Source organism: Polistes fuscatus, unplaced genomic scaffold (assembly GCF_010416935.1).
Source record: "Polistes fuscatus isolate 324 unplaced genomic scaffold, CU_Pfus_HIC Scaffold7, whole genome shotgun sequence".
In the NCBI taxonomy this organism is placed as follows: Eukaryota; Metazoa; Arthropoda; class Insecta; order Hymenoptera; family Vespidae; genus Polistes; species Polistes fuscatus.
The window spans coordinates 1,781,787-1,807,104 of record NW_025113151.1 but is presented as its reverse complement, the minus strand read 5'-3'; the positions used below and the strand labels follow the sequence as shown (position 1 = coordinate 1,807,104).

Here is a 25,318-nt window from a genome sequence, read left to right as displayed (position 1 = left end):
CGATACTTCTAAAAATAACGATGTTCTAAACTGATGAAACCGCGTGAGGTTTTGTGGTTTAAACAAATGGCCGATATCATAAGAGGATATTTTCAGATTGATCATGAATATATAAATAACGATTTGAAAAACACCTTATAGGTATTTGGAATGCTGTAAACCAGTTTGCGAGTCTTTTTATTGTATCTTCTATTTAAAGAAATGCAGACGAAGGAATACGCATTCTCTCAACCGCGATCTCATCTTCACGACACGAGCGTGACATGAATCAAACAAGTTAGCTTTGGGAAACTCCGTGAAGATCGATGACGTATTCTGTGATCCCAGTTGCTTAGCGCCAGTCTTACCGATTACATTACGAAGTTGTGCTACGTGTACTCTTGGTAAGAATGAAATAATAATTATTCATTGCCACCCACATGTTATCGTCGATTTACGTTGACTCCGATCGTATCGCTAAATTCAATCCTTTCACTATGAGTATCATCCTTATATATATACAAGTTTCCAAACAGGATGTCTTCAGTAATGATTCTACTATTGTCTTGTATACTTTGCAGCTATTCATCGAGGATAAATTATTTGAAATAATAATATGACGGACAATATTTATTTAAGATGTTCCGTCATTGTTTTACTATGTGCTACAACTTTTGCTGCACCAGGTAAGCAAGTGCAATTCGTTATTTTTATTCATCATTGTTTCATTCATGTCCAATTATATTGTTTTACAATGATGAGTTATTTTAATTTTTTTTTAGGAGGTTTTGGATCCTTCGCAGGGAGTAGTTCCTCGGCATTTAGTATGTTATATTTATATTTATTTCATGATCGAATTATATTTGATCTTTCGATAAAATAAAGTGTTCGTTGATTCAATCGAAATGTAAGTGAAAATGTATGATGTATTTATTTTAGGCAGTGCTACGAGTAACGCACAAGCAGGATCTGTCGCAAGTGCAATAAGTTCCGCATTTTCCGGTGGTGTATTTCCATCGAATAATCCAGATGGATTAAATCATCTCCAAGGTATTTCTGTTGGTTCTGGAAGCTTTGCAGGAACTGGAAATATTCATCCGGGTTCCGATAAGATTGGATTGAGTCATCAAATTTCTAGTGGAGTTAAAGGAGGTCACAATAATCATAAATCTCAGTCACCGTGCTCTCAATGTGCACATACCAAAGAAAAATTGGATTACGAAAATTATGACGAAGAGCCTGAAGAAAAAGATGAGGAAACACACGGTGAAGAAGATGATTGCGACGATGGTCAATACAGACCTGAGCATCATTATAAGCATGACAAAAGTGGAGATGGTAAGGATAACGAAGAGGAAACAGTGCCGGGAGTACATAAAATAGGAAACAGCGATCAATACAATTACGATCAAGAAAATGATAAAGGTGCATACACACCGAGTGGAAACAAAGGACAGGGAAACAACAATTATGTTAACACTGGATTAACTGCAGCTAATAATCAGAATAAAAATAATAATTACGGTGATTATCAACATAGTACGAAGTATCCATTTGCACATACGAATGCTGGTGCGTCGAAAGATTTTTCGCATCTTTCTATAAATCCGAGTGATTTCAATAAGAAGAAAGAGCATGATAATAAGAACTTAGGTACTCCTGGAGTTGTTGCACCTACTTCAGGTGCTGGTAGTAATTATGGGAATACGAATAAAGGTCCGTTTGGTAGTATAACACCAAGTCAAACGAATTTGGGAAGTGGAAGTGGTACAAATGCTGGTTGTTCGAAAACTGGATCTGGAGGAGGTTGTTCAACGAGTGAGACTGACTCCAATTTGAATCAAGGTCCTGTTAAAATTGGTCAAACACATTTGACACAAGCAACTAATGCACCGAGTTTCACCACAGGTGAAAATAAAGGTACTGCGGGATGCAATAGTTTATATGGAAATTGTGGTAATGGCAAAACAGATGGGACAGGACAATACCAATCTACGTCTGTAGGAAGTGGACAGAATTTACAGAGTGGATACACTGGTGGTGTAAGTGGAGGGAATAAACCACAGTCGTATGATCAACAACATACAGGGCAACCAAATAAAGGTAATTTACCAAGTGGACCAGGAGGTAACGTAGGTGTAGGATCTGGTTGTAGCCCTGGATCCCCTTCCTCTGGTTGCTCAAATGAAGGAACACCTTTGCAAAAGAATATACCAGTATCTACACAAACGTATGGAAATGTTGGTAGTGGACCTGGTCACGTAGGCGTAGGAAGTAAACCGATACCAACACAATTATACGGAACTGGATCTGGTAGTGTAGGTGTAGGAAACACACCTTTTCCTACTCAAACGCATGGAACTTTTGGTAGTGGATCTGGTAACATTGGTTTTGGAAATAAACCAAATTCATATGACCAACAACATACAGGGCAACCAAATAAAGGTAATTTGCCAAGTGGACCCGGAGGTAATGTAGGTGTAGGATCTGGCTGTGGCCTTGGATCATCTTCTCCTGGTTGTTCAAATCAAGGAGCACCTTTGCAAAAGAACACACCAATTCCTAGTCAAACGTATGGAGTTGGAGGTAGTGGACCTGGTCACGTTGGCATTGGAAGCACACCTTTTCCTTCTCAAACGCATGGAACTTTTGGAAGTGGATCCGGTAACGTTGGCTTGGGAAATAAACCACATTCGTATGATCAACAACATACAGGCATACCGAGTAAAGGTAATGTACCAACTGGACCGGGAGGTAACGTAGGTGTAGGATCTGGTTGTAGCCCTGGATCCCCTTCCTCTGGTTGCTCAAATGAAGGAACACCTTTGCAAAAGAATATACCAATACCTACACAAACGTATGGAAATGTTGGTAGTGGACCTGGTCATGTAGGCGTAGGAAGTAAACCGATACCAACACAATTATACGGAACTGGATCTGGTAGTGTAGGTGTAGGAAGCACACCTTTTCCTACTCAAACGCATGGAACTTTTGGTACTGGATCTGGTAACATTGGTTTTGGAAATAAACCAAATTCAAATGACCAACAACATACGGGGCAACCAAATAAAGGTAATTTGCCAAGTGGACCCGGAGGTAATGTAGGTGTAGGATCTGGCTGTGGCCTTGGATCATCTTCTCCTGGTTGTTCAAATCAAGGAGCACCTTTGCAAAAGAACACACCAATTCCTAGTCAAACGTATGGAGTTTCAGGTAGTGGACCTGGTCACGTTGGCGTTGGAAGCACACCTTTTCCTTCTCAAACGCATGGAACTTTTGGTAGTGGATCCGGTAACGTTGGCTTAGGAAATAAACCACATTCGTATGATCAACAACATACAGGCATACCGAGTAAAGGTAATGTACCAACTGGACCGGGAGGTAACGTAGGTGTAGGATCTGGTTGTGGTTCTGGATCCCCTGGTTGCTCAAATGAAGGAACACCTTTGCAAAAGAACACACCAATTCCTAGTCAAACGTATGGAGTTGCAGGGAGTGGGCCAGGTCAAGTAGGCGTAGGAAGTAAACCGATACCAACACAATTATACGGAACTGGATCTACTAATGTAGGTGTAGGAAGCCCTTCTTTTCCTACTCAAACGCATGGAACTTTTGGAAGCGGATCCGGTAACGTTGGCTTAGGAAATAAACCACATTCGTATGATCAACAACATACAGGTATACCGAGTAAAGGTAATTTACCAAGTGGACCTGGAGGTAACGTAGGTGTAGGATCTGGTTGTAGCCCAGGATCCTCTGGTTGCTCAAATGAAGGAACACCTTTGGAAAAGAACACACCAATACCCACTCAAACGTATGGAAATGTTGGTAGTGGACCTAGTCACGTAGGTGTAGGAAGTAAACCAATACCAACACAATTATACGGAACTGGATCTAGTAATGTAGGTGTAGGAAGCACACCTTTTCCTTCTCAAACGCATGGAACTTTTGGTATTGGATCTGGTAACATTGGTTTTGGAAATAAACCAAATTCATATGACCAACAACATACAGGGCAACCAAATAAAGGTAATTTGCCAAGTGGACCCGGAGGTAATGTAAATGTAGGATCTGGTTGTAGCCCTGGATCCTCTGGTTGCTCAAATGAAGGAACACCTTTGCAAAAGAACACGCCAATTCCTAGTCAAACGTATGGAGTTGCAGGCAGTGGACCTGGTCACGTTGGTATTGGAAGCACACCTTTTCCTTCTCAAACGCATGGAACTTTTGGAAGTGGATCTGGTAACGTTGGCTTAGGAAATAAACCACATTCGTATGATCAACAACATACAGGCATACCAAGTAAGGGTAATTTACCAAGTGGACCTGGAGGTAACGTAGGTGTAGGATCTGGTTGTAGCCCAGGATCCTCTGGTTGCTCAAATGAAGGAACACCTTTGCAAAAGAACACACCAATACCCACTCAAACGTATGGAAATGTTGGTAGTGGACCTGGTCACGTAGGTGTAGGAAGTAAACCGATACCAACACAATTATACGGAACTGGATCTAGTAGCGTAGGTGTAGGAAGCACACCTTTTCCTTCTCAAACGCATGGTACTTTTGGAAGTGGATCTGGTAACATTGGTTTTGGAAATAAACCAAATTCATATGACCAACAACATACAGGGCAACCAAATAAAGGTAATTTGCCAACTGGATCGGGAAGTAACGTAGGAGTAGGATCTGGTTGTGGAGTTGGATCCCCTTCCTCTGGTTGCTCAAATGAAGGAACACCATTGCAGAAGAACATACCAATTCCTAGTCAAACGTATGGAGTTGCAGGCAGTGGACCTGGTCACGTTGGCATTGGTAGCACACCACTTCCTACTCAAACGCATGGAACTTTTGGTAGTGGATCTGGTAATATTGGTTTTGGAAATAAACCAAATTCATATGACCAATCAAATAAAGGTAATTTGCCAAGTGGACCCGGAGGTAATGTAGGTGTAGGATCTGGCTGTGGCCCTGGATCATCTTCATCTGGTTGTTCAAATCAAGGAGCACCTTTACAAAAGAACACACCAATTCCTAGTCAAACGTATGGAGTTTCAGGTAGTGGACCTGTTTACGTTGGCGTTGGAAGCACACCTTTTCCTTCTCAAACGCATGGAACTTTTGGTAGTGGATCCGGTAACGTTGGCTTAGGAAATAAACCACATTCGTATGATCAACAACATACAGGCATACCAAGTAAGGGTAATTTACCAAGTGGACCAGGAGGAGGTATTGTAGGTGTAGGATCTGGTTGTGGTCCTGGATCCCCTTCCTCTGGTTGTTCAAATGAAGGAACACCTTTACAAAAGAACATACCAATACCCACTCAATCGTATGGAAATGTTGGTAGTGGACCTGGTCACGTAGGCATTGGAAGCACACCACTTCCTACTCAAACGCATGGAACTTTCGGTAGTGGATCTGGTAATATTGGTTTTGGAAATAAACCAAATTCATATGACCAGCAATATACAGGGCAACCCAATAAAGGTAATTTACCAAGTGGTTCTTCTGGTACCGTTGGTGCTGGATCTGGTAGCAAACCTGGTGTACCTTCCGCTCCTTGTGATGATGAAGGAACACCTTTACAAAAGAACGTTCCAATTTCTTCTCAAGCATTTGGAACAGCTGGTAGTGGAAGTGGATTTAATGCTAACGGACAATCTGGTTTTGGGAATCAAAATTCTTATCAATTTAATACAGGGAATCCTTTCCTACATGGTGGACAAATTAATTCTAATCCAAACGTATACCCAACTAGTTCACCTTTCTCAAACAGTCTCAGTACTACTGTTAAACCAATTGGCCATGGAAATCCTTTTCTAGATGGCACCATAACCAACACATTCGGATCTCAACATGTTAATAACGACAAGCATTCCCTTGGGGTAATTCCAATTAAAAATGACGTGCCAAATAAACCCATTGGCGTTGGTAATCCATTTTTATCAAACGGAAGTGGAGGTAGTCCTACATTCGGTACCGCAATCCACCCTGGTATAAATATAGGAAACATTTCACCATCAACTGTTAAACCAATTGGACAAAACAATCCATTTTTTGGAACATCGAGTGGAAATTCAATAAATAAATACCCTAGCGGAGTTGATAGCAACAAAAATACACCTTTTGGAAGTGGTACTTCTAATCCTTCTTCCACAGAAGATCAAAATTCAAATATACAATTTCCAAAATCAAAACAAATACCAGGAGTACCAGGAGTAATAGGAATTTCATCTTCCGGAACCTATTCAAATACAAATCAAGGAGTTAAGGGTGGCCAACACCATAACCCAACATTTGGAAGTGTTGCTACGAGTAGCGCAGGAGCTTTCAGTTCTGGATTCAATACACCTAATGCATACAATAATAATAATAATAATGCTGGTCACGGTACAGGTTCGTTGATAGGAACAGCTAATATTAAAAAACCTTCTTACACGCTTTTAAATTCTCCTGGAACGTCATCGCAAACTAGTGGAAGTGGTAACTCTGCCAATGGCAATGGAAATTCCTTGTCCAATTCTTTGAACAATGGAAATAATCCAAATGGTCAATTTAATCATCAAATAGCAAATGCCGGAGCGCAATCATTTGCAAGCGCTAGTGCAGGTGCTAGTGCAGATGCTAGTGCAGGAAGTTACGCTGGTTCTTTCAGCAGTTCTCAAGCATCCAGTTCGAGTTCCAGTTTTGCTAGCAGTAAATCTGGATCGTATTCAGTTAACGGAGGTTTGCTATTCTTATAATTTTTGTTTATATTAAACAATTATCATTTTCTTTCTTATATTTTTCATTCGTATTTTATAGATCCGAATATTCTCCATCAGCTGCAAGGAAATTGGCCGCCGTTCAACGGGGCTAGAAGTTTGGATGGAACCAATTCTGGATGGCCATCTTTAAATGCAGGATCTCAGGCTTCTGCATTTGCGAGCAGCAGCGCAGGAAGTTTGTATATTTTTAAACTACATATTTATTCATTTTTACAATATTTTCTTGATTGCACATTAATTTCCTAATTTTATTTTAGGTTGGTCAGGATCACAACCATTCGGTGTTAAAAGTAGATAAATTAAATGTTAAAGCATACAAATTTGGAGGAAACAGAAACTGCAACTTTAAAGAGGAAACTATTATCGTTTAAGGTGGAAGTGTTAGATTTTAATTAGCATAAGCAGAGAGCAAGAGATGTAACGCTTGAAAAAAATTACTAAATATATTTAAAATAATTTTCATTTGTTTGGAAAATAATATTGTTTTTTTCGCACAGATATTTCGTTAACCGTGTTTACCGATACTTACACTTAACCTCAAAATTATTAGTCCTCAAATTTCATTACTACCAACTTTGATATGAAAAAGAAACTGACTTCATCGCATTACCATTACATTGAATAATAATGTGTTTTATTATCATATCAAGCACACGTGAGTTCATTCATAAGTTTTAGAAATGAATGAATTCAAAATGAATGCATTCACGATCGATAATCATTGGTCGTAATCCACGTGTGCCAAGCACGTGACACATTTTGGAACCAATCAGAGTGCCGCTTAGAGTTACTGATTGGAAGGGGGGCGGGGTTGCATTGCAATTAGAATTATATTGATCGTTTCTAAGTAAATGCAATAATTAATATTGTTTATAACTTACCCGTTCGAGGATAAACGATTTGTTATTAACAAATTATATTATTAAAATTGTAATTGTTTTAAACAAGATGATTAAAAAACATATTATACAATAGTGATGCGCATGAAGATAAAATAAAAACTTCGCAATTGTATATACTTTAGGCGTTTAAAGGTATATTTCACAAATCGTATTTTCCTTTTACATGGTTGCTGATATTCTAACAGAAACAGAATTCGTAAAAACCTCGGAAAAACGATGGGTAGAAATATATAATATAACACAATATTGCAGAGAGCTTTAGGCTCTTATTATTTTTATACACGGTGTGCATTTCACGTGAGACTATCGATTAAAAATTGTTATTCGATAAAATAGAACCTTCTTCCTAGATAGAAAGGATTTTACATCCAACAAACATTTTACCGTTCTATAGAGTAATCTTTCTGTTTGTTCGTTTTTCTTTTTCTTGTTTTTTTCTTTTTTTTTTATCATTCTTTCATTATTTTTATTTCGTTAATATTTTTTTTTTCTGTTTCTCTTTCGTTAATTTCTTTCCCTCACACATTTCCTCGATCTTCTAATCATTTTCATTCTCATTTTTATTTTTTTTTTTTTAAATGTTTCTCTTTTATCTCGTGCTCGACACTTGTCTCCTTCTTTTGTTATCTACATTTACAACTATTCAGTACATAGAAGAGACAACGTTTGCGCACCACCTGTAAATATACATATCTTTATTTATTTATTTATTTATTTATTTATTCATTTATTTATTTAATCTTAACGTGTAAACAATTTGACAAAGTGCTTTTAACAAATGCGTTCCCTTTACTTATTTATTATTTTATTCCTTTCGTTCTTTAATAATTACTTTTTTTTTCCTTTTTTTTTTTTTTTTTAATTATTATTATTTTGTCATCGTCGAGGAGGTCGAGGACATTTTTATTTTTTTTTTTTTCATTCATATCTTCTCGACCTAATTATTATTAATTAATATCACTTAAAAATCATCGCGTAACTTTACACTTAGGTTGAATAATTGAACACTCTATTAATTTTCGCGTACAAACGGAAAAAGTATTCGATGAAATATGAGAAATTCAATCATGGTGGATCAAAAAAAGGGTCAAACGAAGGGTTCAAATTAGGTACAAAAACCAAAAATGAGGATCTGCGATAGGTCGTACAAGTATGCATCATGTTTGTATGTATGTATGTATGTATGTATGCATGTATATGTATATATATAATATATATATATTTATATATTTATATAATATATATAATAATGCCCTATTAAAACGGAAAGAGAGTTTATTCGTCGAAATATAGTTCAGAGTTCACTTTGGCAATGAGAGATAGTTTTTACACGTATTTTTTATCGCGCCATTTATTTTCATTAGATCATTTTTTCTGTGTTATTTGTTTTTTTTTTATTTTCCTTTTTCTTTTTTCTTAATTTTTTTCCTTTCCCTTCATTTATTTTCTCTATAGAAACTGAACGATCGAAAGGAACCACGATAAAAAAGGGTTTCGTATTTTAACTTATAACGAACAAAACAAAAACAAAAGAAAAAAAATCAACCTAGCGCACATACGTGTATTAATTTTCGATCGAGGTACTTAGGAGCGAAACGATACGAGTTTTATGGTATAAAAAAAAAGTTACTACGAGTATATAATATATAATAATAATAATAATAATTATAATAATAATAATAATAATAAAAATTATAATAATAATTATTATAAACATAATAATAATAATAATAATAATAATAATAACTATTATAAACATAATAATAATAATAATATTAATAATAATAATAATAATAATAATAATAATAATAATTCGAGTAACGATCGTCAGGACGCAGTAGTTCCGTCAATATCATCAACGACAACGACGATTAATTATTAATTAATATAGTCCTCTTCCTCTCTTTATTGATTATTATTTTCTTCCTTTCATTTGATTTATTTTATCCGTCATTATCACCATTTTGAAATTTTTCTTTTTTAATCAGACAACCACATAGATACATACACACGCGTTCAAATCACTGACAATCACGCTACCACCACATGCCGGCACGAATTTGATTTCTTCTTCTTCTTCTTTATCTTCATCTTCTTCTTTTTCTTTTTCATCTTCTTCTTCCTCCTCCTCCTCCTCCTCCTCCTCTTCTTGGCTGTTGTTGTTGTTGTTATTGATTTTTTAATAACATTTAACCCCCTTCCTACATTCACATCCCCCCCCCAACGTAGATAATAATTTAATAATTAATTTTTTTTTCGCACATTTCAAATTGTCATTCATCGTTTCTTCTATGATTTTACTTTTCTTTTCTTTTCTTTTTTTTTACCTTTTTCCTTTATTTTCTTTTTTCTTATTTTTAAACTTTATTTATTTTCCCCTACCCCCCCCCGCCCCCCGGTTAATTCGTTATATTACAATAATAATTTGCATCTTTTACGTGCGAGAACTAAACAACAACGACGACGAAAGAAAGAAAGAAAGAAAGAAAAACAAAAAAAAAAACCCATTTGCGGTCTGACACGAACGCAGGAAACTTTTTTTTCCTTTTCTTTTTTTTTTATTTCCATTAAAGTCAGACGTATTTTTCTCGCTTAACTATATTGCACGATTTTTCTTGTCTTCGGTTTTATTTTTTTATTCAAACTTAGACAAAGAAGAAAAAGAGAGAAAGAGAAAGAGAGGGAGAAAGAGAGAGAAAGAGAAAGAGAGAGCACCTCGGGAAACGAAATAATTTTCTCATTTTTTTTAGTCCAGCAAACGTCTTGTTGAATGCAATGTCACAAGCAATAAGATCATTTTAAAACAAAAAACAATGTTCCCCCTTTTTAAGGGCTAACTAGAGTCTAATTTATCTAGTTGTCATGAAAAGTTCGCCCCCCACCACGCCCTCCTCGACCCCCCACCCCCAGCTCCCTTAAATCGTAACTCGTAACACCTCACAATATTATTCAAGATTGAAGTAAGTAATGTCAGGCTGCAAGGGGTTGACGAAAAAGTGTTATGGGGATTACAGTCACAGCACGATTATCATTACCTTACGGTGTGCGAGACGAAGGGGGGGGAGACACAACAGGATTCGATCTTTTCTCGAGGGTGGGGGGAACGTGTGAGACGAGGAGAAGACACTTTCGACAATTATTCTTCATTACAGTTCCTTTTTCTCGTCCAATTATAAGATCGTTAAGAATCGTTTGGATTCGTCAACGAAGAAAAGGGTTTCATTTTGTTTTTGTTATTTTTTTTGTTTTTTTTTTGTTTTGTCAAAAGGAATACTCGAAGGTAAAGGGAAGAAAAATCGATCATCACGTTGCTATACTTTATCTTCGAATTGATATGCATACGAGAGAGTGAGTGAAGAGAGAGAGAAAGAGAGAGAGAGAGAGAGAGAATGTCCCGTCAGTCCGATTGTTCTTCATTTTGTGTTATTAAGAACAATTCGAGTTATTATTTAAGTACACGCGTGTCGCGTACAGCACTGGGACGCCACTAGGACGTCGAACCGTACCAACTGTTCGCCGTAGCTTTGTTAGAAGGGTGATAGATATGAAATCCGGCTGCTGCGGCTGCCGCAGCTGCAGCTGGGTGATGATAAAACTGTGCTTGTTCTCCGAGACCAGCAGAGGCGTACGCTGCCGCAGCATCGAGGGCACTCGGGTGAACGGTCGCCGAGTAGACTTGTGGTTTCAGAGGTAAAGGTTGAGCGGGTTCGTATTGATGACGCAACACGGGTTCCCCGTAGGCCGACGAGGTGTCGTACGAGCTGATCACGTTGACCGGATGAAGTTGTTGTTGCTGCTGCTGTTGCTGTTGTTGCTGCTGTTGTTGTTGCTGCTGCTGCGGTTGCTGTTGGTGATGATGGTGGTGATGATGTTGTTGCTGTTGTTGCTTGTCTCGTGGGGATACCGATGACGGCGGCGTCATGGCTGAATGATAATCAACCGCGTAACCACCTGCCGTCGAATAGGACGACACTAAACTCGTGAAAGCATCGGTTCCGCAACTGTTACCACCGGTCGAAGCCTTTTGATTGTGCGTCGTTAGAACGAACTGATGTTCCCCGTAGGTACTCGAACCTTCGGAGCCCGGGGGTGTCGGTAACGGTCCGTTCTGACCAGTCTCACTGGCATAATAAGATCCACCCGACGAAGGTGTCCTCGCACCGCCAGCCGACGTTATCCCGTGAACGTTGGCACGTATGACGCTTTCTCGATTCGCGTATAGTTGCCTCAGAAGAGCGGAAGCTGGTAATGGCGCGGTCGCCGATTGTTGAGGACTCAAATGACCAAGATGATGATGAGCACCTATCCACTGTATCGTACTTCTCTGTTGCTGTTGCTTCAACAAGGCATCCGTACTAAAATCTGTAGGTTGATGAAGACTCGGAGAATTGGATTTGTTCAATGCAGTACCAGGTAGATGCTTCGACATTGCTTGTTCCAAATCTTTCACCGATGTCCCAGCGGTAGTTCCAACACCACCGACGCTTCCAGGGCCAGTATCGGTCCCGACATTGTTCTGACTACCTGGATTACTATTACCACCAACACCACCAACGCTTTCAACGACATCGGCCGTCCCAGACCTAGCCGTTCCATCAGCACTTCTTCTTGATTTAGGACTCGTCGCGCACAATACTTGTTCGCTAGTTGAAATCGAATTATTCGACGGAGTCGGACTCAAAGGATTGTTCCTCTCGTTGCTAGCCACTTTTTCAGTAACTTCCTCCTCCTCGTCCTCCTCGTTCGAACTACTTTCCTCCTCGTGCAGCTTCCGTTTGTGTCGGCGCAACTTGACCACCAAAGTGCTGATATTTCCTATCGCTGCTTGCGGTTCCTGTTGCAGTTGGGCCATGCTGTCGTGATGCCTGTTCCCTCTCTTCTCGCTCTCGGAACCTCTGGTGTCCTCACGATCTTCCGGCGGAGAACGGTGAGGATGTTCTTGATGCTGATTTGTCGGACCTCCGCGACTCCGTCCTTCTGAAATAATACGGACGATCTCTTTTCTATTTTTACCTTGATTTTCTTATTTCGATCTTAAGGTTTAACCCTTTCGTTACGATTGCATGCTTCAACGGGAATATCGTTCCACATAGAAATTCGTTCGTTGCACGACTCCTATATGGGTCAGTGAGATCTTTGATTGATAACGAAAGGGTTAAATACGTTTTATGTTTTTCTTTTTCTTTTTCTTTTGAATCGATTTAGTTTCGTTATACACGATATCAATTTTTCTAACATCTAATTGTTCGTGTGTATGTTTCTTTTCTTTAATATACAAAAAAAAAATATTGATAATTATTTGTCAATCATGCTAACGCCTAAATAATACGTATGCATCGATTTTTGTTTCTTCTTTTTTTTTTCTTGACATGAGATACTCTATCAATTTCTCTCACGTGGATAATTATCGAAAACACACGTGAATATCATTTTTTTGTATTTTATAGTTTTGATCGAATGGTTTCTTTTCTATTGTTTTTGTCCAAAATGTATCAACGATCTATAAGTGTTTATTGATAATTAATTCGAGTTAATAAAGGTAAAGAAGGAACGTTTTTGTATTTTTTTTTTCTCTTTTGTTTTTTTTTAAACTTTGTTTGCCATGATATTATTATGCTTACGAGAATCGAAAGATGAGGTAGAGAGTAAAAGACTTGTAAACGTAGTGTGATATAAATAATATATATTTTAAACACGGGCGAGCACCTTACAGGCGTTTCACGTGTGTTTCCGGATCGTTCGGAAGATCAGGACGACGGAGGTACCGTGGCATTCTAATTTTGACCATTATCAGACATTTCCTGCAAAGGAACAAAAGTTCGTTAGGGAAAGTAATCTCGATAATTCGCCGATTTGTCGCGACAAAAAAAGAAAAAAACAATTCCTATTCAAATTTTCAAACCTATGCACACGAATTTATTTTTATCATGATGTAATTCCGTAACAAAAAAAACAAAAAATAAAAAAATGAAAAAGAACAACAAGCTAATTTTGTTTATCGTCTATCGTACACTTTGTCCCAGAGCTAAGAAATGTCACTAAAAGATTATTATGTTTTTACCTGTATCAGTAATTGACGTTATTTTACTCACACGCGTCGAATGGGTTTGGTCGATAATTTTTCGAACCAAACCCCCCTCGTATATTTTTATGACATAAGAATTTGACATTGGAATTAAACATTTTTTTCTTGATAAAAATAGTAAGAAAAAAAATACAACGATTGATTGCCTGTCTTTCGTAACGAACGATCAAATTTTCAATAATTCGATTGGGAAGACAAACAAACACAAATATACCTCCTCTGTCGGCATCAGGCGAACCATTTTCTGGATCATTTCCTGTCGCGTCCTCTCGTTTAACACCGGTAACACCGTCTTCCAGTTGACAACAATCCATTATTAAATTCTCGTATTCACGACCACTGTAATAACAAATTTATTGGGCATATATTTTAATTTGTTATTCGTGCGAATTTGTAGATCGATTTAATTAATTTTACATACCTTATTACATAATTAACACAAATGATGTTTTGTTCCTCAGCATTTTTTGAATTACACACAACAGTCGCACACGTTTGCAACCACGTGTAACCACCGCTTTTGTTCATTAATCGATAATAATGCGTCAAAACTTGTCCTTTGTGGATTACTAAAATTGAAACAAGAACAAAATCATAAGAATATATAATAATTCATAATAAATAATATATTAATTCAAACACAACGAAATTTTTTCTGACTCACGATCTATGTGTGATTTTCTAAGACGATTCGCATCCTCGCCGTGACACAGGGTATACAAATTTTTACCCGTCAATTCATCGGCTGTATAATCCAATAATTCAGATACCCTGTAATTCAAACATCGACAAGTATTTTTACTATTGGTTATAATTATATAATAATAACAAATGACAATATGGCTATTAAGGGAATCGGACAATATCTTCTGACCTTACCTAACCTAAAAAATCTTATACACGAATTTAATTATTTATTAATGATTACCCTATCGAAATAGGCAACCATTTATACACCATTGATAATAATGCTCGCGAGCACCATCTATTGGGAAGAAAATTGTCAACTCCCATAGGTAACACGATATTTTCAACTGTAACGACGGTTGCTTCTCTCATGTAGGAACATAAAACTGCTGACAGATGGCGCTAGTAAGCAATTTAATCAATGGCGTGTAAAGGGTTGAATATTTTAATATCCAACAAAAGCTTATCTGCATAAAATCTAAATAATTAAAACCGAATAAATAAATATAAAGGATCGATAATAATCCAATTAAGTCAAGCGCAACAAACTAATCAATCAAATATTCTATTAGCATGAAAATATTATTCCCGAGAAGAATATTGTTCGAGGTACTTGGTATTCTATTAAAAAAATGTAGGACGACATTTAGGACATCGGGTGACTTACTTTGGTTCGCAATGTGCTATCCGAAAATCAAAATTGATACGAGTGACAAACATGTCAGTCTCCAATCGGATTTCGTGTACACTCGGTGGCGGAAGTGCAATAGCCAAGCCGACCATACCCATCAATGGCGGTGCTGTCTTTCTCGTATGACTAAACGTGTACTGTGGTCTCAAACGACACAACAGTAGGACGACCTATATTTCATAAAATCAATTACAAAAAGGAACACCAATAAAGATGGACAAAAAACACAAGTAATCCACTTACCCTATAACCCGAAGATTTAAAATGGCAACCCCTTTTCGTTAACGAGGACTTCATTCTCACGCAAAATGCACGATCGTAACCTTTGTAAAGACCACTAGCTGATAACGACATCAAGGAAGACACTGTAAAAAAGATAAATCCAAAACAAAGAACTATTAAATCTATCTTGAGAACAATCAAAAATATTTCATTAATTAGAAATAAAACTTACCGTCAGGATTAGCTGTCGAGGATGAGCCATGTTCTTCCGAAGCGGCACTGCTCGGAGAAGCTAGACCGGAACTAGAGGAATGTGGACCGGAAGAGGTAGCGGACGAAGCCAATCCCAATCCCAATTGTTCAGCGACCTCGGCGTGGTCTTGCTGATGCACGTAATCGAAAACGCTCGATCCCGTCATTTCTACCTGAAATTCGTATAATAAAACGTTAACATTTGTTCTTATTCATTAACCTTGCGAATATAATCATTATAATATATTAAACTAATCACAGATATGTTTAGAGTCTTGGATTAGAATAGTGATTTATATACAAATAACATACTTCCTCGAATTACTATACCTCTATAATACATAGGTGGATAGATAAAGAAAAAGAAAGAGAAAGAGAGAGAGAGAGAGAGAGATAGGCGTGCACATACACAAATACATAGACAAGACTTTATTTGTATTCTATAAACGAAGTTGGATGATGTGTGTATGTGTGTGTATGTGTGTGTGATGACGCGCGTAAGCCCAACGTCTGTCGGTCACGCTTCTTTTCTCGGTATTAAAATGTACGTAAGTACGATAGGTACGATAGGTACGATAAGTGCATCGTGAAAACGAATAACAGTTTGTCCGTTCGTTATTTCTTTCATTCTTTCATTCTATCGTTCCTTCGTACCACCTACGTTCCTAGTCTTCTCATACTCCGCCATTTTTGATAGCCCCCATTTAGCAAAGACTATCATATATATATAGAGTTGATCTGAACAAAGTAAGAAAAAGAAAGAAAGAGTTTGCAGAGCGCAGCTGTGTCCTGGTATCACGTTCGATGAACCACCCTTGAAATAGAGACGTCTTACCGAGTCTAATAATACATTTTGGTAGACACCGTGGCTAGTTTTCTGCTAGAAAAAGGAAGTAAAATGACGGAAATAAAGAAAGTAAGAAAGTCAGAAAAAAGAAGAAGAAGAAGAAGAAGAAGAGGAAGAAACAGGAGACATAAAGAAAGGTTCGGTCTTCTTGATGGCGGCAGCCATGTTTCTAGCTGCCACCGGTTTCCCGAATCCTCGAAACACCCTATTGATTGCTCCGCGAGAGTCTCTCGTAGAATCGAGCTGGTACACCGGTCACCTCCCTCACCTACCCCCGCCATATCCCTCTTTCTCGCCTTCCCTCTCCTCCTCCTCCTCCTCCTCCTCCTACTCTTCCTTCTCTTTACTTCTCTCTCTCTCTCTCTCTCGCAATGGCTCCCTCTTGCTGCTGCTGCTGCTGCTGCTGCTGCTGCTCTGACTCTCTCTCTCTCTCTCTCTCTCTCTCTCTGTGTTCCCCATCCACTCTACTACTACCTTCACGAGCTCGGAGCATTAGGAATGGCGAACACGCCGCCGTGCAGAGGCTACGTGAGCCGCATGCGACCACCTCCACCTCCATCCACCCATCCTTCCCTCGTCTATGTCATGCCTGGTGCCAACCAGTATGGCCGCCAACTCATACAACCTTCTCCTCTTTTCCCCCTTGACCTCTCCTCCTTATCCTTTTCTTCCACGCTATCAACTTTTCTCTCTCTCTCTCTTTCTTTCTTTCTTTCTGTCTGTCTGTCTGTCTATCTATCTGTCTTTTTCTTTTTTCCGACAGTACTCTTTCCTTCTTATTCCTCTTCTTCTACCTTCTACCTTCTACCTTCTACCTTCGTCCTGCAGGTACCCATCATTTGCGTGTTTTCCCTCTTTATCCTCCTCCTCCTCCTCCTCCTCCTCCTCCTCCTCTTCGTCGTCTTAGTTCGTCGTCTTTGGCTTTCCTTCGTCACTTCCATGCTACTATTTTTGCCTTTCCGCTAAAGTCCACCCATGTACGTATGTCCCTCAGTTTCCTTTTCCTTTTTCTTTTTCTTTTCTTTTCTTTTCTTTACTTTTCTTTTGTTCCATTCATTTTGTTACTTTGTTGTGTCTTCCTTTTTAACCTACCGTAGTCCTTTATTTTCTCCCTTTTTTTTTCTTTTTATTTTTTCTTACCACCACTCGCGAATTTTATATTCCTTTCAGTTTACCCTATCCCTGCCCTCCCCCCTTGCCACCAAGTTCCGTCCCTTTTCATTTTCGAGGAAGAAGGAGAGTCAAAGGGGGGGACACAGCAGCAATGACGTTATTTAAAAATCTTGAAGAAATAGGTGGATATATGGTAAAGGTTATTTCTCACCTGCGAAAGACCTAGGTAGATCGAAACGGTCTCGGATATGTACAGGAACCTTCCATCAGCGGCAACCGCCATCGCGAAACCATCCAATGACTGTAAAGTAACGTAAACGCACATTTATTTCACTGTCCTATCTGTTCTATCGTTTTTTATTATCATCGTTAGGTTGGAAAAAACCTATGATTACAAAAACAATTTACGTACCTGTAATATATGGGTACCCTGGTGTACCTCGAAATGATCTACCGCCGCGTTAGCTGCCGACCTTACGCGATTTGTACCTAAGAAAAAAATATTTCATTATCATCAATTAACGTTTGGATCAACCATTATATTATTCAAATCTAAATATACAAATTTCGTCCCCCCCTCCCATGAGTTTCGTATCAATTTTCAAACTAATTTCTTATAACATCATTTTCTTTTTTATTATTATTATTATTCAACTTATTTAATTTATTCCGCTCAGTCTTTTATGCTAAATCTGTCGTAGCATTGAGCAATATCTATCGAAGATTTAATTATTTCTTTTTTCTATCCGAAGACAAAGACAAGTATCTAACAACTGTATAATTTAATGCAGTGTTTAATCAACAACTTAATGATCAACAAGTTTTGCGATGAAAATGTTTTCTTACAAACATCAAATTCAGTAAGATTGACGCGAAGTGTATGAGATTTCAGTGATACTGAAGATATAAAATAGATAGATCTAGGATAAATGTAATAAATGATTAATGAAAAATGTATTGAATAAATTCTTATAGATGTAGAGATCGATTGACCATAGCGTTGAAAGGTATCTTGAGTTTATTTGGGCTGGTGTGAGTCACAATCTCCACCCCATCCATCCGGTTTAACCATGCCGGCACCGACGACCCCTTTTCGCCTTTCGTCTCCCCTCGTTTAACAAACAAGACGAGCTCCTTCTTACGGTAATAATAATCCTACCCTCCCTGGTTTCCCTTAATGAAAGACTTAGAAGACTCGATCAAACTCGTGCGCGAAACGCTTAATCTGCTAAGTCCATCGGGATGAGGCTTGGTTTCGCTTGGTTTGGCTGCCCGTCGGACTGACCTAACCTCACTTCGGGCTTTTCCGTCAACAAGTTAATTCCAATATTTCTCTGGCATACATGGACTGTCTGCCTGCCTGCCTGCCTGGTTGATGGTGTTTTCTATGATAATCCAACTGGATTTCACCATTGACGAACACCTTTGTTCTTCTCGTTATATTTTCGGAAAATATCCGCCATATTTGTCCCGATCACGTGTTCGCCAATCAATGAATTGAATTTGTTGTTATTATTATAATTCGACAGAATTTGTGTTGGCTCTACGTCGTTAGCTTGTGTTGAAAAGAAAAACGATAAGGGGGATAGAAGTTTTTAACGTTTACGAATAAAAATGAATGATTTATTTTAATAATATGCTAATGTATCTTGAACAACAGCCAAAAAAAAATATATATATATATAAAAGAAAGCAATAAGGTTTACTTTGGTTTAACTCACATTTATCACTTACTAATTTCGAAAGTTAACGCTGGTTATACCGGAATCTACGTGTTCTCGGTCGGACAGCTGACCCCTCCATAAATCTTTCGGCCGGTTGTCCCACCCCTGCCATTCTCCGTTATCACAATATTTTGATAAATATCTCATACACGTTCCGTATACTTTTCTCGCCTCGTAACTCGGCGATATTTATTTGAAGAAAGTAGAAAAATATCTAAAGGACAAGGGACTTTTCTATTTTCTTCCTCAACTTTTTTCCTATCCTTTCTGATCTTTCAGTATATTAAAAGATATTTTATATCCTTTCGCGTTCGTAGATATATAATAATACAAACAAATATTTCCAAACGAATTTAACGAACTTCTCACGGACAATCCAATTCGAAAAGAAATTCATTATTGTTTCCTTTATTTGAAAAGAAAAAAAGAAAATAATATAATAATAAAGAATTACGATTAAGTCGGAATGAAAAATTCAATTCGTAGAGAGAAAACCGAAAAAAAAAAAAAAGAAAGAAAAGAAAAAGAAAATCAAATCGATGGAAGAGAATTTTTGTTATTAGACATTTTATTGTCCTAAACGTCGTAATAACGCATAAAAGGAAAGAGAAAAGATTCTTCGTATATGGGGAGTGGGGTGGGGGGTGGGGGGTTTGGGAAATTCAGAGGATCACCGTAGAGAAGAGAAAAGGTAGAGAAGGAACACGGGGATGGGGGTGGGTAGGTGGTGGTTGGGACGATAGTAACCGAGAAGAACATAACGTAACGCCGTACCCTCTTTTGTTCGGGCTCCAGGGAGCAGGATTTAATGAAAAATGGCCGAATTTGTTACATTTCCCGGTAGTGATCCTCTATTTCTAGAGGGAATCGACCAGACGCATAAGGTCGTACGTGCTAAACGATCATTTGTCCTCTTCATTCGTCATTCTACCATTTAACACTCGATGCAAACCAATTACAAAATTCATATCTATCCTAAATGATTCGAATATGATTACGATTGTCTAAGTATAGCAAAATAATATCATTCAAATTCATCCATCACTTATTTGCAAAAATGATAAAAGTATTCATTTAGTGTGTGTGTGTGTGTGTGTGTGTGTGATTGTGCATCTATAATCAAAGAAATCAGCATTTGCACCCTCCGCCTGTCTCTGTTACAATCAACCCAAGTAAAACAAATAAAACCATGGTCGATTAAATCAAGCCAAACTATAACTTTAAAATACATCCCTCTTAATACTTTCCAAATCACAATTTCGAATATTAATTCATTTCCATCGGATAAATCAAACCCTATGATTTTGAATTCTCGACAATCTTTCAATCAGCATACCGTTTCAATCTACAACGATGAAATACTTAATTACCACATTCTACCTAACCACCACCAGACCGAAAAAGAGAGAGAGAGAGAGACAGAGAAAGAGTCACCAAAAAGTTCAACGTCACGAAACTAAACATTTTTTTTAGGCCGAACAATGAACAAATGAATGGTAAAAGAGACAATGAACAAAAGGGTCCAGAACAAAAGCTCGGAGAAAGATGATGAAGAAGAAAAAGAAGAAGAAGAAGAACAAGAACAACAAGACGCAGAAGAGTACCACAAAAAGGAAAAAAAAAAAGGAACGAAATAAAAGAGGAAAAAAAAAAAAGAAAAGAAAGAAGCATAAAACTAAATCGGCAGACGTGTCTAGAAATCTTTAACGCATTTTGCTTCGTTAAGTCGAGAGGTCTTTTTTCAACGCTCTGCCACTGACATACCCTCCTCTCACCCTACGGTAGGGTGGAAACTCGCGAAGGGTGTTTTGTACAAGTAAAACTGTTCAAGTATGTGTATGTATGTGTGTGTGTGTGTCAGAAATAGTAAAAGAGAGAGAGAGAGAGAGATATAGAGTAAGGCCGCGAACTGGATTTAGTTTGACGAGAAGTTGTGGCAGCGATGCCCGGATGGCGCCTAACTCAATTTCGTTAGTTTAGTTACATTGGCGGCTGGTAACGCGAGGAGCCCAGCATAGGGGATGCTGTGATTAGATTTCCATGTGGGTAGTGGTACGCACTACCTAAGCCTTTATACGTACTAGCTACGACGTTACATACTCTACGACTTCGTATTTCCACCCCCCACCCACCTCCTCTTCTGTTCTCTTCACTTCCATCCCTTCCACCACCACCACCACCCCTTCCACCAATTCTATCCCTCTCTATCTTTATCTCTATCTCCATCCTTCTTCTTCTTCTTCTTCTTCTTCTTTTGCCACCGCATTTGCCACCTTCAACATCGACCACAAATATTAACTCGACCTACCCTCTTAAAGTACCCCTTCGATCGATCTCTCTCACTCTCTCACTCTCTCTCTCTCTCTGATACTCGAGAATTTTCTCTTTACTTTCTTTTTATTTTCTTTAGTTTTATGTACGAGTTTTGAATTTTCTAATATAACAGATTTTTTTGTCGATAGAAATTATTTATCAAAGGGACTACCCCCGGTATTTCCTGTGCGCGAGGTTTTGACGATTAATTTTATTTAGTTTGATATTTAATATTTGTTATATATGTTATAAATGGTCATGATAAAATAATCGATTATTCGAAATACTTCTCGGAGAACAAATTATTCGATTTTAAAAAATAAATATAACTTAAATCTCTATGGGGGGGATGATATTATCGAACTTTAAATCAAAAATGATGGATAACATCGAACTTAACGTTTCCCCTAAATATATATATACATATACATTTTTACAAAATAAAAGCTCAATCTTCCGTGAATTGTCGTTGAAGCGTATGAAAAAAGAAAAAGAAGTAACGTGTTCCAATGGGAAGAAAAAACAAAAAAAAAGCAAATGCCATAAGCAAGCCAATCCAAACCAAACCAAGCCAAGTAAAATCTAACAGAAGCAAGCAAGCAAGCAAGCAAGCAAGCTGGCAGAAAGTTAGGTATAGCAATAGATGCTGTATCGAGATATCCTTTATAAGAAAAGAGTGAGAGTTAGGTAGACAGAGGCCCGTTAGAAAAGAAGATTCGCAGATACATAGTAATAGAGAATTGTCCGGCGATAATCGAACGATAACATCGGTCTTCGCCTTTCTTCATTTTCGTGGTTCATTTAACGAAAATGGAAGTGGCCCCATCCTCCTCCCCCTCACCCCACCCCACCACCACCACCCGTTGGAAATAGCTACGTTACTGAACTACTATCCTCTTTCTCGGTTCAGATAAAACTGCACACCGTCCGAATAATACCACCAAGAAAAGAAAAAAAAAAAGAATCCTATTTCACCTCCCCTTCCCTCTCATTCTACTTTTTAATCTTTATTTTGTTAATCAACGAAAATAGAAAAGAAAATAATATTCTTGGATATAAAAAAAAAACAGACACACACACTATTGGTATTAGGAAAATAAGAAATGATAAAAGAGTAATAAAATAAAATGAAAAAAAGGAAAAAAGGTAAAAGAAGAAGAAGAAGAAGAAAAAAATTGAGAACGTTGATTCTCGCTTGTGACACAGAAATCGAGTTAATCGAACGCTTCCCAGAACGATCCCCCGGACTGTCAGAGTGTGGCAGACGCGAGACACGTGTCTACTACAAAGACGTGCTACGAAAAAAGAAAGAAACAGAAACAGAAAAAGAAAAAGAGAGAGAGAGAGAGTAACTATCGTCTATAACAAAATTATGACGCGGTTGACTTATTTTCCAAGTCGCGTTCCCAGTAGAGAAATTTTCGTAATTCCATCAGTGTATATCTCTGGTACTAGAGAGACCCCTAGTTTTCGATCCCCGTTAACTTTTAGTCGGTCGACCTATTCTAGGATCTGCGACAGATCCATCAAAAATATATCAACGGCAGATATAATAAACCTAATCGATTATAAAGTATTAAACATACGTCAAGAACAATGATAAACTTATGATGAACGTATATAAATTTATCTGTCTCCCATTCTATTTTTATGCTTACACGAAAATTGTGACATATTATTTTAGGTAATTGAGAATCGTACCTTTAACAGTTTTGTTAGGTGGTGGTCCATCACGACTCCATGGGGGATCACCATGACCCGAGAAGTCTCGGAGTTTGAGGTAAGAGATGGTAAGCCTTATAATGGAGGCTTTGTCCAGTTGCGAGGTAATGGCCGCCGGCAAAGGTAACATCTTTGCTAGCTCGTAGAATTCAAAGTTTTCCTTACCCCGTCTCGATCTTGCTGCATCTCGGCTTTTCTCTTTACGCAACTCCAGGATACTGTAATCAAAACGATATATTCTTAATCGACTATCTAACGAAACTTTGACAAATTTCTAGACTTCTGTTTTTATCATTGTTTATACTTTTTCTTCCCCCCTTTTTTAATCATCCTGCATTAAACCTAAGGATTGTTACTAAAGGATTGTGGTTAGAATCTAATCAGGGTTAATCGTTACACTTTTATATAAATTTGTTTTACGTTAGCTATGATGGATTAGGGAATCAAAGTATGTACGAATTGAAAGATAATGTTCGTATAGTTAGTTAAATTAACATTTTATTATACTAATCACCCGTTTAATCATTTCTTTCCTGTATTAAATTGTCCAATAAACGAATGCGATATTTTTCGTATAAATCAACGGGATATATAAATTGCACGAGCTTATTGGACAACTCAATGATCATTAATAAAATGAATATTAGTTGTCATCGTGTTTCATATTTTGCATGTTCTTTTTTGTTTGCTGTTTAATGTTAACCATGATGCACCTGGGATGAAAATTATTGGAGAAATAGGTAACGAATAAGAAGAGGCGTGGCTGTACACTTCCAGGGATGTCACGGTGATCTGGCAATACGCGGTAAAGCGGCTACCGCTTAAGCAGCATACATTATTCAAGCGCTATCAAGCCCGTGTTTGCTGACAAGCCAGTGAATGTGGCCGAGTGAATACCACCGTAACGTAACCACGCCCCTCTAGACGGCCCCTTGATACCGATTTTACGTTTTAACTGGCCAATGAACGATCTCTACGTGGACACTACATCTATCTTTGTTCTGTTTCATTCAAAGATTTATTCATATTATTATTAACGAGTAGAAAACAAGTACTCAATTACTTACTTAACTTACTTATTAGATACTTTCTTAAGTTCACGGTACGTTTACCGAGTAAAGGAAGACTAATCCGAGAAAAACTAAAAAGTGTTTGCAATTAAATGGTAGCCGTTTCAACTTAAGAAGGGTTGAAAACGAGAATGGGCATTTTATTAGACCGCTATTGCGCTTAACGACTGTAAAATGACAATCCTTTCTCTCTCTTTTGCTCTTACCCCTAATAAAGAAAGAAAGAAAGAAAGAAAGAGGAAGAGGGGAACGTGCAAATACCGCCAAGCTGTGGTAACCCATTATTTTCATCTTTGTCGCGGGAGTCAAAGGTCGTAAAAAGTCGAGTCCTTTAGACCGAGGGGTAAGTTTGTTCCTTCGGCGCGAGCCATTGGCTCCGGTGTAGTTTTGTTTTTGGATTTTATAAACGCACTCCAAATCCCTCGAGTTTAAAGAAGTAGTAGTAATAGTAGTGGTAGTAGTAGTAGTAGTAGTAGGACAAGAATCTTTTCCCCAAAGGGATAATGACAGTCCCTTTTCTTAAAGGAACGTTAACTCTACCTGCTGATCTTAACCGATTTATATCTAAATTTGCTGTAAAACACAACAGTCACACTTTTCCAATAAAAAAAGAAAATTTTCTTTTCGATACTTTTCCTAAACTTTGTATCCCTACTACAGTGCTACTGTTTTATTTATTAAATTTTCCCGGAATAACGATCACTGGCAACGGTAGACGGATCAAAGACCGATTACACGAACCACCTTTTCGTTGCTGATTGTGCAAAGATAAAAGGATTGGGTAGAGGGTGGATTTTCGGGTGGTGGACATAAGAGCAGAAAGGCCGATCGTTCGTTCATTCGTTCGTTCCTAGTTTCGTCCCTTCGTTTTCTTACGATCCTTCACGAGTTAGGTCCATCTCCCCAGAGGTACGATACGAGTAGGCAGAAAGGAACCGTTGCTG

At 38.0% G+C, this 25,318-nt stretch overlaps 2 protein-coding genes across 7 annotated transcripts in view; one reads left to right on the top strand and one right to left on the bottom strand.

The window, feature by feature from the left end:
* The first annotated feature begins 545 nt into the window (after nt 1-545).
* LOC122523863 (hornerin-like) lies at nt 546-7,216 on the top strand. Its single transcript, XM_043645802.1, has 5 exons — nt 546-665; nt 762-803; nt 919-6,705; nt 6,784-6,921; nt 7,004-7,216. The coding sequence occupies exons 1-5, from the start codon at nt 596-598 to the stop codon at nt 7,042-7,044; spliced, it is 6,078 nt and encodes a 2,025-aa protein (XP_043501737.1). The 5' UTR covers nt 546-595; the 3' UTR covers nt 7,045-7,216.
* Nucleotides 7,217-7,755: 539 nt separating this feature from the next.
* LOC122523862 (protein trachealess) overlaps nt 7,756-25,318 on the bottom strand; it is a 95,332-nt gene continuing 77,769 nt past the window's right edge. For 5 of the 6 annotated variants that reach the window (XM_043645795.1, XM_043645797.1, XM_043645798.1 and 2 more), the window contains 11 exons: nt 23,284-23,522; nt 17,958-18,034; nt 17,757-17,846; nt 15,566-15,758; nt 15,355-15,476; nt 15,088-15,281; nt 14,398-14,504; nt 14,155-14,302; nt 13,948-14,072; nt 11,155-12,625; nt 7,756-8,325 (listed from right to left, as the gene is read on the bottom strand). In XM_043645795.1, the coding sequence (XP_043501730.1) occupies nt 8,292-8,325; nt 11,155-12,625; nt 13,948-14,072; nt 14,155-14,302; nt 14,398-14,504; nt 15,088-15,281; nt 15,355-15,476; nt 15,566-15,758; nt 17,757-17,846; nt 17,958-18,034; nt 23,284-23,522 (2,800 nt within the window). In that variant the 3' untranslated portion in view covers nt 7,756-8,291. The remainder of the gene's footprint in view (nt 8,326-11,154; nt 12,626-13,947; nt 14,073-14,154; nt 14,303-14,397; nt 14,505-15,087; nt 15,282-15,354; nt 15,477-15,565; nt 15,759-17,756; nt 17,847-17,957; nt 18,035-23,283; nt 23,523-25,318) is intronic. The other variant, XM_043645796.1, reaches the window with a different exon arrangement.

Excerpts from the sequence above, each read along its gene's own strand:
- LOC122523863 (XM_043645802.1), top strand. The coding sequence starts at position 596 with ATGACGGACAATATTTATTTAAGATGTTCCGTCATTGTTTTACTATGT. Across the intron at positions 6,706-6,783 it reads ATCGTATTCAGTTAACGGAG|ATCCGAATATTCTCCATCAG; the intron begins GTTTGCTATTCT and ends CGTATTTTATAG. Across the intron at positions 6,922-7,003 it reads TGCGAGCAGCAGCGCAGGAA|GTTGGTCAGGATCACAACCA; the intron begins GTTTGTATATTT and ends ATTTTATTTTAG.